A 20,235-nucleotide genomic window follows, 5' to 3' on the forward strand; every position below is an offset into this window, starting at 1 on the left:
AGCTAAAGTAAATGTTGGTCCCTTAGAGGATGGGACTGGGGAATTAATAATGGGAAACAGGGAAATGGCAGAGACTTTGAACAAATATTTTGTATCGGTCTTCACGGTAGAAGACACTAAAAGCATCCCAATAAAAATTGATAATCAAGGGGCTATAGGAAGGGAGGAACTTAAAACAATGACTATCACTAGGGAAAAAGAACTAGGCAAACTAATGGTATTAAAGGCTGACAAGTCCCCTGGACCTGATGGCCTACATCCTAACGTCTTAAAAGAAGTGGCTGCAGAATTGTGGTTGTAATCTACCAAAATTCCCTGGATTCTGGAGAGGTTCCAGCGGATTGGAAAACTGCAAATGTAATGCCCCTATTCAAGAAAGGAGGGAGGCAAAAAGCAGGAAACTAATAGGCCAGTTGGCCTAACATCTGTCATTGGGAAAATGCTGGAATCCATTATTAAGGAGGTAATAGCAGGACATTTAGAAAAACATAATACAATCAGGCAGAGTCAACATGGTTTTATGAAAGGGAAATAGTGTTTGACAAATTTACTAGAGTTCTTTGAGGATGTAATGAGCAGGGTGGATAAAGGGGAACCAGTAGATGTAGTAAATTTGGATTTCCAGAAGGCATTCGATAAGGTGCCACATGAAAGGTTACTGCACAAGATAAGAGCTCACGGGGTTGGGGGTAATATATTAGCATGGATAGAGGATTGGCTAACTAACAGAAAACAAAGTCGGGATAAATGGGTCATTTTCTGAATGGCAAACTGTAACTAGTGGGATGCCACAGCGATCAGTGCTGAGGCCTCAACTATTTACAATCTATATTAATGGCTTAGATGAAGGGACTGTGTGTACTGTAACCAAATTTGTTGTTGATACAAAGATAGGTGGGAAAGCAAGTTGTGAGGAGGACACAGAGTCTGCAAAGGGATATAGATAGGTTAAGTGAGTGGGCAAAAATTTGGCAGATGGGGTATAATGTGGGAAAGTGTGAGGTTATCCACTTTGGTAGGAAAAATAAAAAAGCAAATTATTATTTAAATGGAGAGATTACATAATGCTGCAGTACAGAGGGATATGGGGGTCCTTGTACATGAAACACAAAAAGTCAGCATGCAGGTACAGCAAGTAATTAGGAAGGCAAATGGAATGTTGGCCTTTATTGAAAGGGGGATGGAGTATAAAAGTAAGTAAGTCTTGCTACAACTGTACAGGGTGCTGCTGGAGTACTGTGTACAGTTTTGGTTTCCTTATTTAAGGAGGGATATACTTGCATTGGAGGCAGTTTAGAGAAGGTTCACTAGGTTAATTCCTGAGATGAAGGGGTTGTCTTTTGAAGAAAGGTTGGGCCTATATGTATTGGAGTTTAGAAGAATGAGGGGTGATCTAATTGAAACACATTGAGGGGGCTTGACAGGGTAGATGTAGGGAGGATGTTTCCCAATGTGGGGAAATTTAGAACTAGGGGACACAGTTTCAGGAAAAGGGGTCACCCATTTAAAACAGATGAGGAGGAATTTCTTCTGAGGGTCGTGAATCTTTGGAATTCTCCACCTCCACAGCTCTCTGGGGTAGAGTCATTGAATATATTCAAGGCGGAGATAGACATATATTTAAGCTACAGGGGAGTCAAGGGTTATGGGGAGCGGGCGGGAAAGTGGCTTTGAGGCCAAGATCAGATCAGCCATAATCTTATTGAATGGCAGAGCAGGCTCGACGGGCAGACTGGCCTACTCCTGCTCTTATTTCTTATGTTCTTATAACATCACTTTTCCTGGATGCTGGAGATTTGCTTTATTTGGCACCAAATTCAAACTAAGTTTGGGAGAGCTGACATTCACACCATAGAGATCGCTAGATCTTTGTGGGCAGCTTTCTTCGAGGTCAGTGGCGAGTGCCGTCACTTTGCCATTTACCGCAAATTCCAGGCCAATATGATCACTCTCTTCCCCAGAGGCTCCTTTACTACAGCGTTATTAATTAACCGTGTCTCATTGCACAACACTAGATCTAAAATAGCCTATTCCCTAGTTGGCTCCTCGACATACTAATCTAGAAGACTATCTTGAATGTGTTCCATGAACTCGTCCTCCGTGCTATTACTGCAAATTTGGTTTGTCCAATCTATGAAAATTCAAGTCCCCCATAATTACTATTCCCCTCGTTCGGTGCCCCTTCAATGTCCTGATTTCTACTGTGCCTGACACTACTACTGTGCCTGACACTACAACTACTGTTAGGGAGCCTAAAAACTACTCCCATCAGGGTTTTTTGCCCCTTGTTGTTTCTTAGCTCCACCCAAAGCGATTTTACATCTTGATTTTCCGAGCTAAGATCCTTTCTCTTTACTGTCTTTATCCCATAGTTTATTATCAGGGCTACCCTCTCCCCTCCTTTTCCATTTTGCCAATCTTTTCTAAAAGTCAAGTATCCTGGAATATTTAGTTCCCAAACTTGGTCACTCTAAAGCCATGTGTCTAATGGCTATTGGATCACACCTGGTTATTTTTATCTGTGCTTTAATTCATCTATTTTTGTTGCGAATGCTTCACTCATTCAGATATAGTGCCTTTACCTTTAACTTTTTTTCTATTTTTCCTTGATGTTACCTTGGTCACTAATGCCCTGTTACCTTTGTTAAGCTTTGTGCCTTGCTGACCCACTCTGCTTATTTTTTTACCCAAATTGCTACTCCGCTCTACAGCCTTGACATTTCTCTTGCTGCTTTTGAATTTACCCTTTCCTGAATCCTCCCTTGCCCCCTACCACCCTTAGTTTTAAGCCCTATCTACCGCCCTAGTTATTCAATTCACCAGTACACTGGTCCCAGCCCAGTTTAAATGGAGCCCGTCCCAACGGAACAGCTCCCTCTTTCCCCAGTACTGGTGCCAGTGCCCCATAAACTGAAATCCATTTCTCCCACACCACTTTTTGAGCCACTCTTTTAAACCTCTAATCTGTTTTTCCCTATGCCAATTTGCGCTTGGCTTAGGTAACAATCCAGAGATTATTACCTGTGAGGTTCTGTGTTTTAATTTCTACCCAACCTCCTCAAACTCTCAGCAGAACCTCATTCCTAATTCTACCTATGTCGTGGGTTCCTATGTGGACCACGACAACTGGATCCTCCCACTCCTACCTCCAAGTTCTTCTCCAGCCGTGAAGAGATATCCTTAACCCTGGCATCGGGCAGGCAACATGGCCTTCGGAACTCCTGGTCACACGGCTGCAGAGAACAGTATCTATCCCTCTTGACTATACTATCTCCTACCACTACAACATTCTTTTTCACATCCCCACCCCAAATGGCCTCCAGTACCATGGTGCTGTGGTCCGTTTGCCTGACTGGCAGTCATGCCCTCCTGTCCCTGACCACTAACCAGACCTGTACCACCACCTAACCTAAGGGGTGTGACTGCCTCCTGGATCAAAGTGTCCAAGTAACTCTTGCCCCCTCCATAATGCCCCACAATGTCTGTACCTCGGACGCCAGCTCAACAACTCTGAAGGTCCGCGAGATGCAGACACTTACTGCAAATGTGGTTGTCCGGGATTGCGATGCTTTCCTCCAACACCCACATGCTGCAGTTGTGGCATACCACCTGCTCTGCCATCTCTATTTAACCTTGTTTTATTTATTTAATTAAAGTTTATGTATTTAATCAACTTGGCTTATTTCTTTTATCAAATTACTTCATCTAGTTGAAGTTATAGGTAGATTAAATTAAATATTTACCTGTAACACAAACCATTACAAGTATTGGGGGCAAAAAACAGCACCTCCTTCCACCTCCACCAAATTCCCCACTTTTAAACTCTGGATATGATGCACTCCATTTATGCCCACATTGTGCATCAGTAGATAACTGTTTACTTTTTATACACCTTTGAGCCACATCCAAGCTGCAAGTGCTGATTCAGTTTCCTGCTCATGTTAATTGGCTCCTATTCAGGTAATCACTTATAACTGATTGACTGTTAACTGTTGACTAACTTGCAGTTTCTTCTACAGTTTTTAAAATTCTAAGTTAAATTCAAAATGTTAAACTAAATTTCAGTTTGACCCCATACTCGCCCACTACATACCAGAGAGTTTCACTCTCTCCAAATTCCCAACCTTTACACTCTGGTTATGATGCAATCCATTTCTGACCAACTCTATGCACCTGTGTTTAGCTTTTCATGGACTCACTAATGCGGTTTGCTTTATTTCCAGATGGTACTGTGTACGTTTTTGTTGTGAATCATCCACAGTTTACCAGCACAGTGGAGCTTTTTAAGTTTGAAGAGGAACATAATAGTCTGATCCATTTAAAGACCATCCGACACAAACTTTTGCACAGGTACATCATGAGAACCTGAAGATGTCTGCTGTTGATTGACAGGCAATTTGATGGGAAGAGAAATTTTATTTTAAAGATGGATGAATCAAGAATGTTCTTCTACAGAAGGACTTTCTAACACACCCAACCATATAGGCTAATAGTGGCAAAAATGTTGACTGAATCATCTAAGTTTTTGAAGGAGGGTGTACAGCAGATGCAGATTTTTTATCTTCAAGGTAACGGGTATGTTTTTCTGCCCACTTGCATATCTTGTGCAACTCATTCTGTAGTTTCTGAGCTGCCTCCTGATTCCACTGCCCCTCCTAGTTATATATCAGCCGAAAATGTGACCACTTTGCATTAATTTCTGAATCCAAGTCATTTTGTATAAATCAGAAACTGTAATGGTCCCAGCGCACACACCACTCAGCAATTGCTCCCCACACTGACCTCACCCTAGGGCGTCCCACAATCCACATGAGTTGTCTTCTCAAAGCAGCATCTTCCATTTCTGGATCCATGGTGACTGCTGTTACCTAGGTTATTGTTGTAAGATAGTCAAGTTTACTCCTGATAATCAGTTCTATTACTTGTCATTGAACAATGGGTCTGTAGTTCCCTGTCTGTTTTGTCACGCTTTTTGAATATGGACATCACATTAGACTGTTTCCAATCTTCTGGTACCTCCCCAGTGTCCATTGTCTCCCTCAATGATGGTCAGCGCCTCACATATATCCTTCCTAGTCTCTCTCCGTACTCTAGGAAAAATACCATCTACCAGTGAGGATTTTTGTCTTGCACCTGCCTAGAACTCCATTTCATTTATAATATTCATTGATTTTATTTGAATATCTTTATTTGGATAGGGTATGTTGCTCATGTCTTCCCTTGTGAATACTTGGAGAAAGTAGTCATTCAGAATAGTTACTATTTTATGCTCGTTTTCTGTTTCAAGCCTGCTTGTGGTTTTTGATATTCACCCTCCTGGTGTTGTGGTATTAAGAATTTCTTTTACTGTAATGCTTAGCTTCAGCTGCTGTGCCTTTTTTATTAAGTCTCTCTTTGCCCCTTTGATCACCTCTTAATTCCTAACCAAATCTGAGATTAAAGCTGTTTAGTGTGTATCAGCACACCTATTCTAGATAGGTTGGCAGGCTGGGCCTATTTTGATGTTGATTACAAGCACTTCAGAATGATGAGCTACAAGAGAATGAACTTTCATTTGGTTTCTTTGTGGCACTTTCAGGAAAAGAACACATTACTGGGCAGTGGAAAAATGATTTCTGTATAATTGTGGTAGTAATTGATTATTGGAAAGGCCACTTTAAATTGTTCCACTGTCAGATTGTTGAGATATCAATACACCAATCTAGGCAGTAGGATATGCCTTCCAAGTCTGTGCTTTACTCGCATTGCAAGTTCCCAATGCTCCTGGACTGTTGGAAGACACAGAACAGAGGCTCTCCAGATTAGTTACAGAACAACAGTAGAGGTCTTGGAGCAGTTCACTTGCTTGACTGCTCAGCAGGGGAATTTCATACATTTAATGGTGTTTTTCAATTGTAATGGTGTTAATCTCAAAACAAACACTTTCTGCAGCAACTCCCATTTCATATATGCTGGTGTTTTGGGGGATGCTAACTGAAACTACTGAGGAATGTGTTAGAACAAATTTGTATAGTTTTTGTTTTCCATCATTATTTAAATACTAGTCCTTCAACATAGATCGCAATTTATTAAGAACAACTAGCATTTATATAGCATAGTTAACATAGAAAAGCATCCCTACAAGCTTTAAGTGTAATCAGAAAAAAATTGACACCAAGCCGAAGGAGATATTGGGAGGCGTGACTAAAAGCTTGGCCACAGGTAGATTTTTAAGGAGGGAATTTCAGAGCTTCGTGCCTGAAGGTACAGTCGCCAGTGGTGGGGCAAAGGAAGAGAGGGATGCACATGAGGCCCGAGTTGAAGAAATGCAGAGTTTTCCAAGTTGTAGGTGGAGATTACAGAGATGGGGAGGGGTGAGGCCATGGAGGGATTTGAATACAAGGAATGAGAATTTTAAATTGAAGGAGTCAGGAGACTGGGAGCCAATGTGGGCTAGTGAGCGGGACCTGATCCGGGTTAGGATATGGCCAGCTGGTGTTTATGGATGGTGAAGGGTGGGAATAGTCAAGTCTGGAGGCGACACCGGCATGGATTGAGGGTTTTGGGGGCAGAGACAGGTGATATTGTGAGGTAGAAGTAGCTGGAGAGGATATTGGGTGAGAAGCTGAGCTCAGGGGTCAAATAAGACATCGGGGTTACAAACAGTAGTCTTCATGTGTTGGGGACTGGGGCAGGGATGGTATGGAGTTTGTGGAGGGAGCTGAAGTCGATGGCTTCAGACTTTCCAATGTTTAACTGGAGGAAATTAAAACTCATCTAGGACTGGATGTCAGACAAGCAGGCTAACCACACGGGTAGTCCATGGTTCAGGAGAGGTGGAGCTGGGTGTCATCGGTGTACATGAGGAACTTGATGCTATGTCTTCAGGTGTCACTGAGGGACCAGATATCAGGAGGAATAGCAGGAGACCCCAGATAGATCCTTGGAAGACTTGAGGTAATGGTGCGGGGGTAAGAAGCAATTGCTGGAGATGCTCTAGCTACGATTGGATCGGAAGAGTGGAACCCAGTGAGGGCATTTCCACCAATTTGGACAATGGAGGAGAGGCGTTGGAGGTGGATGGTGTAGTAATCTGTGACTGCAGAGAGGTTGCAAAAGAACGAGGAGGGATAATGTACTTCAGTTACCCGGGATGTCGTTTGTGACTTTGATTCGGATAGTTTCAGTGCTGTGGTGGGCAATGTCCCTTTTAAGTTATGCGGTGGGGCAGCCATTGAGGGGCCCCGCGCTGTCGGCGAGCTGGCTTTTAAATTGGGGAAAAAACAGGCATGCATGGACTTTGGGCCGCGCAGCCCAAAAACAAATTACAGGGGTGGAGGGTTTATTTTTTAGAAGTGGGGGTTAATAGTTTTGAAAGAAAGGGAGGCAGCACCTGAGTAGAGGGAGCCATTTACAATGTCAACTAACATTGGGGTCAGGAAGGGAAGTTGGGTGGTCAGCAGTTTAGTGCGAATGGGGTCGAAAGATCAGGAGATGGGTCTGATGGACAGGATGAGCTCGGAGAGAGCATCGGAGGAGATGGGAGAGAAGCTAGAAACGTGAAGTAATTGAAGGAGGCTGAAAGAAAAATAAATCTATAAAGTTGAAATCTACAGCATATTTCCTGCTGCTTTTGCCTTCAAAATTATTGTTAAGTCTGTGTGTTCTAGTTGTATTTAAGATTAATTACTGACACAGACTACAAGAATAACGTTTCAACAGGTCTTTACTAGTTGGAGGTCAGGGCTATACGAACAGCAATATCACTACACAGTACTTATATACCGGTGGTCACCACCGGTATTACGTATACAGCAGCCAGAGAAAGTAGTACATCTCTTAAGGTGGAACAGGTTACATACACCACAATCCTCCCTTTTTAGCTTAACAGTCATATCCCCATTTAACATAACATAATAACATATATACATATATAACTTCAGGTATAAACAGTTCAAAGGTTCAGTCTCTCAGGAGGCCTTCTGATTCGGGTTGGATAACGCCTTTCAGTGGTCTCTGATTCTTGTTGCTAAGGTGACTCCTCTAGTTGGTTTCCTATGTATTGGATGTCATCATCAGGTACATTCCCTGCCGAGGTAGATGCTTCAGGTTCATTAACGTCTTCCACAGTTGTCTCTGTCGCAACCATGGGTTCGACCCTTGCTCTCGATTCTACCAGTTGATCCGCATGACGCCTTATCACATTGTTACCAATATCTACTGTGTACATCAGAGGTCCTTGTCTGGCCCGAATTGTTCCGGACTGCCATTTTTCGTTTCCATAGTCCCTTGCCAACACTGGTTGTCCTACGTCGAAACTTCGAGTGGTCTTGTTATTAATATGCCGGAACTGTTTGTTTTCCACTTCCCTCCGCACATTTGGTTTTAACAAGTCCAACCTGGACCGCAACCTCCTGTTATAAAACATCATGGCAGGACTTTGGTTAGTTACTGCATGAGCGGCGTTTCGATATGCCATTAGGAAATTGTCCACCTTGTGTTGTAGCGGAATCTGATCATCGTTCATGGCCTTTATTGCCTTTTTGAATGTTTGGACAAATCTCTCGGCCAACCCGTTTGTCGCCGGATGATATGGGGCAGAGGTATAATGTTCCACCCCATTCTTCTTTAAGAATTTTTGGAATTCTTCCGACACGAACTGTGGTCCGTTGTCCGAACATATCTGTTCTGGCAATCCGTTCCTTGCGAATATTGTTCTTAACACCGCAATTGTCTTTTCTGAAGTAGTGGTATTCATCTTGATCACTTCTGGCCATTTGGAATGTGCGTCCACCGCAATTAGGAACATGGAGTCCATGAATGGACCAGCAAAGTCAATATGTACGCGTTGCCATGGGGCTGAAGGCCATTCCCATGGGTGTAGCGGTGCGATCGGAGGTGCATTTTGCACTTTTTGGCACCCAGCACAGCTTTTCGTCAACTCCTCTATCTGTTGGTCAATACCCGGCCACCATACATAAGCCCTAGCAAGACTTTTCATCTTAACTCCCCCCAGATGACCTTCATGCAGTTCCTTTAGAACTCTTTCCCTTAACTTGGGAGGAATAATCACTCTTGTCCCGTACATCAAAGTACCATGGCAGACGGACAGCTGGTCTCGCCTTGCCGAGAATGCCGGTAACAGAGGATCACCATGTGTTGGCCATCCCTTCACTGTCACCTCGTAGACTCGGGACAGTGTCGGGTCGTTCCTGGTTTCTCTTTCAATACTTGCATTGGTGACTGGTAAACACTCGATGGTCGAATGAAATAACTCAACAGGGTCAACTTTCGTCGTCTCTTCTTCTTCAGGTAGTGGCAGGCGCGACAGCCCATCAGCATTGCCATGCTGCTTTGTACATTTGAATTCTATTTGATATTGATGTGCCCCTAGGAAAAGGGACCATCTCTGGAGTCGCTGTGCTGTCATCACCGAAACACCCTTCTTAGGGTTAAAAATGGATACCAACGGCTGATGGTCTGTCAGAAGTGTGAATTTTTGGCCCTGCAGGTAATGATTAAACTTCTTCACTCCCCATACAAGGCTGAGCGCCTCCCTATCGATCTGCGCATAGTTGCGCTCAGCGGAGGTCAATGATCTGGATGCAAACGCGACTGGCCTTTCCGTGCCATTTGGCAACTTGTGTGAGAGTACTGCCCCAATACCATATGGAGAAGCATCACAAGCCAACCGAATAGGCAGTGTCGGGTTGAAGTGAGCCAACACTTCCTCTGAGGTGATCAATTCTTTGCTTTTGCGAAATGCCGCCTTACAGTTTTCGCTCCATTCCCATGGTACCCGCTTCTGTAAAAGAGCGTTCAGCAGGTGCAGTACCGTGGATAGATTCGGTAGAAACTTACGGTAATAGTTAATCAATCCTAGAAACGACCTCAACTGAGAGACATTATCCAGAGCGGGAGCCTTTACAACTGCCTCTATCTTGTCAGGAGACTTATGAAGCCCCTCCCGGTCAATGACATGACCACAGTACGAGATCCGCTTCTGAAAGAACTCACATTTCTGCCGATTAACTCGAAGTCCATACTCTTTCAGTCTGTTGAGCACCAGTTCCAAGTTTGCGAGGTGTTCTTCATCACCATCTCCTGTAATCAGAATATCGTCCAGGTAACATTGTGTGCCTGGAATTCCCTGTAATACCTGCTCCATGGCCCTCTGCCAAATTGCTGGAGCCAATGCCACTCCAAAAACCAGCCTATTATACCGGTACAAACCTCTATGCGTGTTGATCGTGAGGTACTGGCGTGACTCTTCTTCAACCTCCATCTGCAAGTACGCCTGCGCCAGGTCTATCTTGGTGAAGTGTTTCCCGCCAAACAACGAAGCAAAAATATCCTCAATCCGCGGAAGCGGATACTGCACCGTGTGAAGCACCGGATTAACGGTGATCTTGAAGTCTCCACAGATGCGAACCTTCCCTGGTTCTCCTGGCTTGTTGCTCGAAGGATGTTTCATAACGGGAACAATGGGCGTAGCCCACTCACTCCAATCTACCTTAGACAGTACACCTGAACGTTCTAGCGCTTCCAGTTCCGCTTCTACAGCAGGTCGTATTGCATAGGGTACCGGTCTGGCTTTGAAAAATTTTGGGTGTGCATGTTCATCAATCTTGATGTTTGCCGTAATTCCTCTCAGTGTTCCCAGTCCCTGCTGGAACACCTCTTTAGCATCATCCAATATTTTGGACAATCGTTTAGGTTTGACATCTGTTTCCCCGGAATCTACCGTTAGTGCCTTTAAGGAGTGCCAGTCCATATTCATTTTCCTAATCCACCCCCGTCCCAGTAGTGGTGGACCTCCTTCAGGTAGCACATATAAGTCCATTACTTGGCTTTCTTTGCCCTTGTGGACCACTTTTACCTCTATCTTTCCGATGGGGTACACTCTTTGCCCCGTGTATGTTTTCAATATAATCTCCGTATCCCGTAGGGGAATATGTTGGAATAACCTTTTGTAATCTTTCTTATTCATGACCGTCAATGCCGCTCCAGTGTCCAATTCCATCTTTACTTGGACTCCTGCTATCTGAAGAGTGACCCAAATTGTCTGGAGATCTGCATCCTTACCAACGTTGTGTACTCTTAAGCTACCCAGTTCATTACTGGTGGCGTCTGAATCTGACTTCTGTTCGTTCGAACTGTTCTTTGTCACCTTGTGTACCTTTATGTATTTTCCTTGCGGTGACTTTTTGTTGCTGGTCTTCTTTCCTGACCGGCATACTTTAGCCATGTGGCCAAGCCTGCCACATGTTCTGCATTCTTGGTTTTTAAACCAACACTGGTTCTGATCGTGCATTGTCTTTCCACAACGATAACATTTTACAGTACTCAAAACCAATTGATTTGTACTGAGTTCTGGTGACCGTAGCTGCATTACTGCCGTGCCTCTCGTTGCGGCTTCGTGTGCTGCTGCCATAGTGACCGCTTTCTCAAGCGTCAGCTCATTCTCCTCGAGCAGTCGTTTTTGTGTATCTTCTTTTAATAATCCACACACAAATTTATCTCTTAGCGCATCTGTTAGTCCCGTTCCAAACTGACAGTACTTTGCTAGCTTACGCAATTCCATTAAATATTCAGCATTGCTTTCATCTTTCAGCTGCTTTCTGCTGTAAAATTTAAATCGTTCCACTAGCATCAGCGGCGTGGGGTTTAGATGATTTCTCAGGACATTAACAATCTCCTCGAACGTCTTCTCCGCCGGTTCATCTGGTGATAAAAGGTGTTTCAATTGCCCGTATGTCTTCGCACCCATTAAGTTTAATAAAGTTAGTGCTTTCTCATCATCTGGGATTTTATTTGCTTTACAATAATTTTGTATGCGTTCTACATACGTGGCCCAATCTTCGATGTCGCTATCAAAGGTATTAATGTTCCCATGTTTAGGCATCGTTGCAATTTTTTTTTTTTTTTTTTTTTTAGTGATTTCCCTTTTTCCAAGATGGCGGCTTCCCGCTCTTGTCTTCGTCCTCCGCCTACAAAATGGCGGTTTCCCGCGCTCGCCTTCTTCACCCGCTGGCTGCAATGGCGTTTGGCGTGCCGCTGCTGCTCCCCTTTCCCAGCGGTTAGTAACTCCCCCGACGCTGTCTCCGCTTCACCGCGGCTCCCTCGGGCATTCGCGCTTCCCCGATGTCGCTTCTTGCAGCCCGGTTATTAGCACCGGCTGCGTTCGCCTTCACCGCGGCTCTCGCGCCTTCAGTCGCCCCAGACGCTGCGCCTTTTTGGCCCGAATGCGGCCCGGCCCTTATCACCAGCCGCGATCGATCTCACCGCCCTTATTCCTCCGTCTTCCCTCCCCGTCTGTACAGCCAACGCGGCCGACTTTCTGCTCGCGTCGCTGACCGGCTTACCCACCACCGAGGTAGAAGGAAGATAGCTGACTGCCGCTGATGGAGGCTTCGAGTTCAGGATATCTTCTGCACTCCGGGTTCTCGATGCCTGCCGTGCGACGTGTCTTCCAGCAGGGTGATGAGGGTGGATGCCTCTCTTCGACGCCCGTTCTGTGGACGAAGCCGCCGTGGATATAAACTGCCGCAGGGTAAGAATCGGACTCGTCGCCACTGTTAAGTCTGTGTGTTCTAGTTGTATTTAAGATTAATTACTGACACAGACTACAAGAATAACGTTTCAACAGGTCTTTACTAGTTGGAGGTCAGGGCTATACTAACAGCAATATCACTACACAGTACTTATATACCGGTGGTCACCACCGGTATTACGTATACAGCAGCCAGAGAAAGTAGTACATCACTTAAGGTGGAACAGGCTTAAGTTCTCTTAAGGTGGAACAGGTTACATACACCACAATTATGTTTAATTTCCTTGCCTGCCGTTGGACACTGCCAGCCACCTCTATCCCTTGCTTCAGAAAACATTATTTTCAGTATGGATAAAGTATTCAGAAAATAAAAGCTTCAAGCCAGTTCCTTCCAAACACACTGTACAATGTGTTCTTCTCCACCTATACAAACTGAGGATAAACTCAGTAGATTGGAATATGTTCTTTTTAAATAGGATATACAATGAGCCACTATTGCATTTGGTGTGGAAGAAAACAGTCATCTCTGTATCTTGATATGTTTCTTTTAAGATGTTAATTTTGTTTGTACTTATTTTGACAATTCAAAGATCAAGTGACAAGTAGTTTGTTGCTAACTGTGTAACGCAATTGGGCAAAAGCTAAATACTGCTGATGCTGGAAATCTGAAATAAAAACAGAAAAATGCTGGAAATACTGAGCAGATCAGGCAGCATCTGTGGAGACAAACAGTTAACATTTAGGTTGATGACCCTTTCTCAGAACTGGAAAATATTACAGATGTAACAGGTTTTGAGTAAGTACAGAGGCGGGTGGGGGGGGGGAGGGGAGGATCCTAACCGAGGTTTCCCCGCCACTGTGGTTGACGGGGCCCTCGACCGTGTCCGTCACTTTTCCCACACATCTGTTCTCACCCCTACCCCTCTCCCAGAACCACGATAGAGTTCCCCTTGTCCGCGTCTTCCTTCCCACCAGCCTCCACATTCAAGGGATCATTTTCCGCCAACTCCAGCGTGATGCTACCACCAAACTCCTCTTCTCCTCCTCTCTTCTTTCATCTTTCCGAAGGAACCGTTCCCTCCACAACACCCTGGTCCACTCTTCAATCAACCCCTCCCCTTCCCATGGCACCTTCTCGTGCAAGCACAGGAGATGTAACACCTGAACTTTTACTCTTTTCTCACCGTCCAGGGCCCCAAACACTCCTTCCAGGTGAAATTGATTTTCTTGTACTTTCAATTTAGTATACTGTATTTGCTGCTCACGATGTGGTCTACTCTACGTTGGAAGACCAAACACAGATTGGGTGATCGCTTTGCGGAACACCTCCATTCAGTCGTGAAGTGTGACCCCGAGCTTTCAATCGCTTGTCATTTTAATTCTCTGCCCTACTCCCACTCTGACCTCTCAGTCCTGAGCCTCCTACACTGTTGTAATGAGGCTCAACGGAAGCTCGAGGAACAGCATCTCATCTTTCGATCAGTTACTTTATGGCCTTCTGGACTCGACATCGAGTTCAACGATTTCAGATCATAACCATCGCTCCCACTTTTGCGGACAGCAGTGCTGGTTATGATTCTGCTGTGGTCATTCACAGCTCCTCTGGAACCATCTTTAAGTTTCTTTACTTGTCCCATTACCATCCCCTTTTGCCTTGCACCATCATCCCTTTTGTCATTTAATCACTCTTGCCTACCACCCTATCACAGACCTTTACTTTTGTCCTTTATTCCCCTGTCACCTGCCTCTGTACTTGCTGAAAACCTGTCACATCTCTAACTTTTTCCAGTTCTGATGAAAGGTCATCAATGTGAGATGTTATTCCAGTTTCTCTCTCCACAGATGCTGCCTGACCTGAGTATTTCTAGCATTTTCTGTTTTTATTAGTAAAGCAATTGGGCATTATTTTAGCACTTTGACTTGAAGAGAAGTAAGGCTATAAATGCTGACCTCTGACAGCACTTAAAAGGTCAGTAGAGCAAAAGGTTCTTTTCTCTGCCCCACTCACATAAATTATAACCCTCCCTGCAGTAAGTCTGCATGCAACGGTACAAACAGCTGCATCCTGTCACTGCAATTTATGCAGTTTTGAGATATTTTGTTCTTTGCAGATTAACATCCAAGAATATTACAAATCCAATTGTGGTACAACTGAGAGTATGATGTAATTTGTTCCCAGTTTTCTAAATGTGTTGTATCCATGGATTTCTTTTTCTCTCTCCTAGTGTGAATGATACTGTAGCAGTGAGCTCCGACCGTTTCTATGCCACCAATGACCATTATTTTTCTCATGAACACCTGAAGATCTTGGAGTTTGTTCTTGGCTTGTCATGGTGCAGTGTTGTTTACTACAGTCCCTCAGGTAAAAGAAGTGGCAACAGGATTTAGATTTGCCAATGGGATTAATGTTTCCCCTGACGGAAGGTGAGTATGTTCTGACAGCTGTTTTATTTGTTAATGACTGCTGCAAATTTAACCTTGCTAGTAAATGTGTTTAGAAACTGGTGTCTGAATGATGGGATTAACTTTTCAGGTGTGACCCTTAATCAGAGAAATGTTTGTTTTATCCCATTTGGTAGAAGCTTTCTCTTGCCTGAAAGTGAATTAATAGATGGCAGAATTCAGATTATGTTTATCTAATATTGAAAAGGGAGTTATTCTTGGCAACCAGCTTTAAATTAACTCTAGAATCCTGCAACAGTAATAGACAATGTCTAGTTGATTCAGTCACAAGAAGTTCCCTTGATTGTTCTCTTGTACTCCTACATAAAGCAAGCACAGAACAAGAGGTCATTCAGCAATATAGTTTGTTTCATTGTGAGTTTACCCAGTCACTTACTATTCTGAGAAAAACAAACTTTCTCCCTGCCCTTTTTTGTAAAATTGCTAAATACTGAGACCAGAGATTGTTCCAGCATGCAGTTGCAGCAACTATTTCTCTGATCTGTCACATGACCCTGCATTCACTTTTCACTTCCTTGTCTTTTCCACCCCACAACCACTATTGGATGTAGATGGTATTTGCCAGTACAGTTACTGTGAAACTGGTGAGAACTGTGCTCACAGTTTCTTATTTAGGCAAATCGCCCTCAGTCTTCTAGTTCCAGTACTCCACTAGATATGTGGAATTCTGCCTGAAAGAGAGGCCTCCTCTGAACCTAATACTTCCTTTGTCTTAGCTTTGCTGTAGCCGCCTGCACTGTGCAGCAAGGATCACGGTTGCCACCTGGCTGGCATTGCGTTGCCTGTGTTTGCCCTTGTGACAAATGGCTCTGTATGGTAATGGTAGCTAAAAGCTCTGCATGAGCTTCACTACTGCCTAGTTGAAGCAATCATGCCCCACAAGCAGCTCGTTCTTCTCCCAGCTATTGTAAATGTAAGTGTCCTTCCTTTAGCACGGCTCGAGGAAGGATACAGTGTACATCCTGTATCACGTAAGCCTCTGTTGGCCACTTATTCACTTTGACAGGGTGTAAGACTAGCACCAGATTCCCTGCATCTAGGTTCACTAAATACTTAGCAGTTGAACTTGGTTCCCCCAGTTGCATCATGTTCCCTCTTTCACCCTGTCAGTCTTGGCTTAGTGGGTAGCAATCCTTCTTCTGAGTCAGGAGTTTACGGGTTCAAGGCTCACTCCAGAGACTTGACCACATAATCTAAGCTGACACTTTAGTGCAGTACTGAGGGAGTGTTAGAGGTGCCGTCTTTCAAAGGAGACGTTCAATCGAGGTACTGTTTGCCATCTCGGGTGGATGTAATAGATCCCATGGCACTATTCAAAGAACAACAGGGCATTCCAGTATCCTGGCCAACATTGATCCTTCAACCAATATCACTAAAGCAGGTTCTGATCACTTATCTCATTTGCTGCTTGTGGGACCTTGCTGTGCACAAACTGGCTGCAGCATTTGCCTGCGTTAAGAGTGAGTACACTTGAAGGGAGCACTTGAATTGCTGCGAAGCATGTCGAGATGTTCTGCGATTGTGGAAGGTGCTCTACAAATATTCTTGCTTTCATTTCTGAGGGGAGGATGAGGAAATATTGCTTTGTGTTGCAAATTATTGCATGTGTAACATTTAACTTCCTTCACATCACCATTTGGTGTGCCAGAGTGCCGGCTGATCATCTGGCTCAGTGAGCTCCAACTGATTGGTTGGTGTGGGGCATCTGTGAGGCGAGGATGGTTGGTCCACTGGGCCAGGTGGTAAAGGTTCTATACTCCCAGCAAAGGAACCATATCCTTATCATTTGGAACTGCTTCCAGGAAACCATTCCTTAAACATATTTGGCTTAGTTCTTTATAACCTGCTAGGTTCTTCTCATCCAACCAGGATTCCGAAATATCCTCAAATTCTATTGCCAGTCCTCTACGTATTCTTTGGAATTTTCTGTATCTCTTTGAATTTTTGCCTGTAAGCTTCAAATGTCAAATCATAACCAGTCAGAATTTAATATTGTATGCACTGTTCACTGAATATACACATTAAATCGTAGTAAGTAGTTTGCTGCTAAGTGACGTCGCTACCTATTCTAACATAAGAACAGGAGTAGGTCATTCAGCCCCTCGAGCCTGTTCCGTCATTCAGTGAGATCATGGCTGATCTGCGACCTAACTCCTGCCTTTGGCCCATATCCCCTAATACCTTCGGTTAACAAAAAGCTATTAATCTCAGATTCAAAATTAACACTTGATCGAGCATCAATTGCCGTTTACGGAAGAGCGTTCCAAACATCTACCACCCTTGTGTGTAGAAGTGTTTCCTAATTTCAATCCTGAAAGATCTGGCTCCAAATTTTAGACTATGCCCCTAGTCCTAGAATCCCCAACCAGCACAAATAGTTTATCTCTATCTGCCCTATCTGTTCCCCTTAATACCTTGAAAACTTCAATCAGATCGCTCCTTAACCTTTTAAATTCTGGGGAATACAACCCTAATTTGTGCAATCTCTACTCGTAATTTAACCCTTGGAGTCTGGGTATCATTCTGGTAAACCTACGCTGCACTCCCTCCAAGGCCAATATATCCTTCCTAAGGTGTGGTGCCCAGAACTGCTCACAGTACTCCAGGTGTGGTCTAACCAGGGTTTTGTATAACTGCAGCATAACTTCTAACTCCTTGTATTCTAGTCCTCTAGATATAAAGGCCAGCATTTCATCAGCCTTTTTGACTTTTTTTGTATCTGTTCATGACATTTTAATGATCTATGTACATGGACCCCCAAGTCTCTCTGGACCTCTGCTGTTTTTAGCTTTTCACCATTTAGAAAGTACTCTGTTCCATCCATTTTAGGTCCAAAGTGGATGACCCCTCAGTTGCTTACATTAAAATCCACTTGCCACAGTTTTGCTCATTCACTGAATCTATCAATATCCCTTTTTGTAATTTTATGCTTTCATCTACAATGCCGCCTATCTTTGTCATCAACAAAGTTGGATATGTGGCTTTCTATCCCATCATCTAAGTCGTTAATAAATAATGAATAGTTGAAGCCCTAACACACACCCCTGCGGGACACCACTAGTCACATTTTGCCAATTTGAGTACCTACCCATTATCCCTACTCTCTACCTTCTGCCACTCGCCTAATTTCCTAACCAGGTTAATAATTTGTCTTCAATCCCGTGGGCTTCTACCTTAGTTAACAGTTTATGTTGGACTTTATCAAATGCCTTCTGGAAGTCTATATAAATAACATCCATTAACATTCCCCTTTCCACTACTTAGAGTCATAACGGCACAGAAGGAGGCCATTCGGCCCATCGATTCCATACCGGCTCTCTGTAGAGCAATCCAGTCAGTCCCATTCCTCTGCTCTAACCCCATAGCCCTGCAAGTTTATTTCCCTCAAGTGCCTATCCAGTCTCCCCTTGAAAACATTGAGTGCCTCCACTTCCACCACTTCCGTCGGCAGCGAATTCCAGGTCATCACCACTCGCTGCGTAAAAAAAGTTTTTCCTCACATCCCCTCTGTATCTCTTGGCCAAAACCTTAAATCTGCGTTCCCTAGTCCTTGTGCCATCAACTATTGGGAACAGCCTTTCCCCATCTAGCCTATCCAAACCCGTCATAATCTTGTACACCTCTATCAAATCACCCCTCAACCTCCTTTGCTCTAATGAAAACAAATTCAGCTTCTCCAACCTGTCCTAGTAGCTAAGATCCCCCATCCCCAGAACTATTCTGGTAAATCTCCTCTGCACCCTCTCAAGGGTGTTCACATCCTTCCTAAAGTTTGGTGACCAGAACTGGACGCAATACTCCAGTTGTGGCCTAACCATGCTTTATAAAGATTCAACATAACTTCCCTAATTTTGTACTCAATACTTCTATTTATGAAACCCAAGATCCCATATGCTTTGCTAACCACTCTCTCAATATGTCCTGCCACCTTCAGGGACCTATGCACATTAACTCCCAGGTCCATCTGTCCCTGCACGCTCTTTAAAACTGTGCCATTAAGTGTATATTGCCTCTCCCTGTTCCTTCTGCCAAAATGCATCAACTCACACTTATCTGTATTAAATTCCATCTGCCCATTCTGCTAGCCTTTCTATGTCCTGTTGCAGTCGATTGGTATCATCGTCACAGTTTGCCACACCCCCAAGTTTGATATTATCGGCAAATTTAGAAGTTCTACTCTGTATTCCAATATCCGGATCATTTATTTGTGTGTGTATATATCTATATATCTATATTATATGGCCCCAGCACTGACCCTTGGGGAACACCACTGTCTACCATCCTCCAGACTGGAAAAACAGCCATTTACCACAACTCGCTGTTTTCTGTCCTGAAGCCAATTCCTTATCCAAGCTGCCACTGACCCACCTATTCCATGAGCCTCAATTTTGTTAACCAGCCTTCTATCTGGTACTTTGTCAAATGACTTCCGAAAATTCATGTAGACAACATCCATTGCATTCCCTTCATCAATCCCCTCTCTCACTTCATCAAAAAATTCAATTATATTAGTCAAACACGATCTGCCTTTTACAAATCCGTGTTGGCTCTCAATTAGCTTAAACCTCTCCAAGTGCCGGTTAATTTTTTCCTTGATTATTGTTTCTAAAACTTCACCCACCACTGATGAGGTGACCGGCCTGTAGTTACTAGGATTGTCCTTGCACCCTTGAACAATGGTGTCACATTTGCCACTTTCCAATCCTCGGGCACCTCCCCCGCATCTAGGGAAGATTGGAAAATTATGGCAAGTCCTTCCACTATCTCCTCACCCAAATCCCTTGGCAACCTGGGCTGCAAGGCAGTCTAAGCATACCCAGCTTTTCTAGTATATCCTGTCTATCAATTTTCACCCCTTCCATTGTTTCTACCTTTTCTACTTCTACCGATATTTTGTCAGCATCCACCTCCTTAGTAAACACCGATACAAAGTACTCATTGAGTATTCTAGCCTTGCTCTGCACCTCCAAGCATATATCGCCGCCTTTATCTCTAGTAGGCCCCACCCCGCCTCTTACTACCCGCTTACTGTTTACATGCCGGTAGAAGATTTTTGGGTTCCCTTTTATGTTTACTGCCATTCTACTCTGCCAATCTTATTTTCATCTTCACATCCCCTCTCAATTTATGTATTTGGTCTGGAATTCACCTGACATGCATCATACACCCTCTTTTTGTTTCATCATCTTCACAGAATCACAGAATCACAGAAACCCCACAGTGCAGATAGAGGCCATTTC

The 20,235-nt window shown here is 43.9% G+C and overlaps 1 protein-coding gene across 1 annotated transcript in view; it reads left to right on the forward strand.

The window, feature by feature from the left end:
- The window catches only part of LOC147117364 (serum paraoxonase/arylesterase 2-like), a 74,850-nt gene that overhangs the window by 36,208 nt on the left and 18,407 nt on the right, over positions 1-20,235 (forward strand). The window contains 3 exon segments of the mRNA XM_085988320.1: positions 4,224-4,350; positions 14,758-14,892; positions 14,894-14,956. Of these exon segments, the coding sequence (XP_085844446.1) occupies positions 4,224-4,350; positions 14,758-14,892; positions 14,894-14,956 (325 nt within the window).

Source organism: Somniosus microcephalus, chromosome 5 (genome assembly GCF_052327205.1).
Source record: "Somniosus microcephalus isolate GS21.2 chromosome 5, FLI_Smic_1.0, whole genome shotgun sequence".
NCBI lineage: Eukaryota > Metazoa > Chordata > Chondrichthyes > Squaliformes > Somniosidae > Somniosus > Somniosus microcephalus.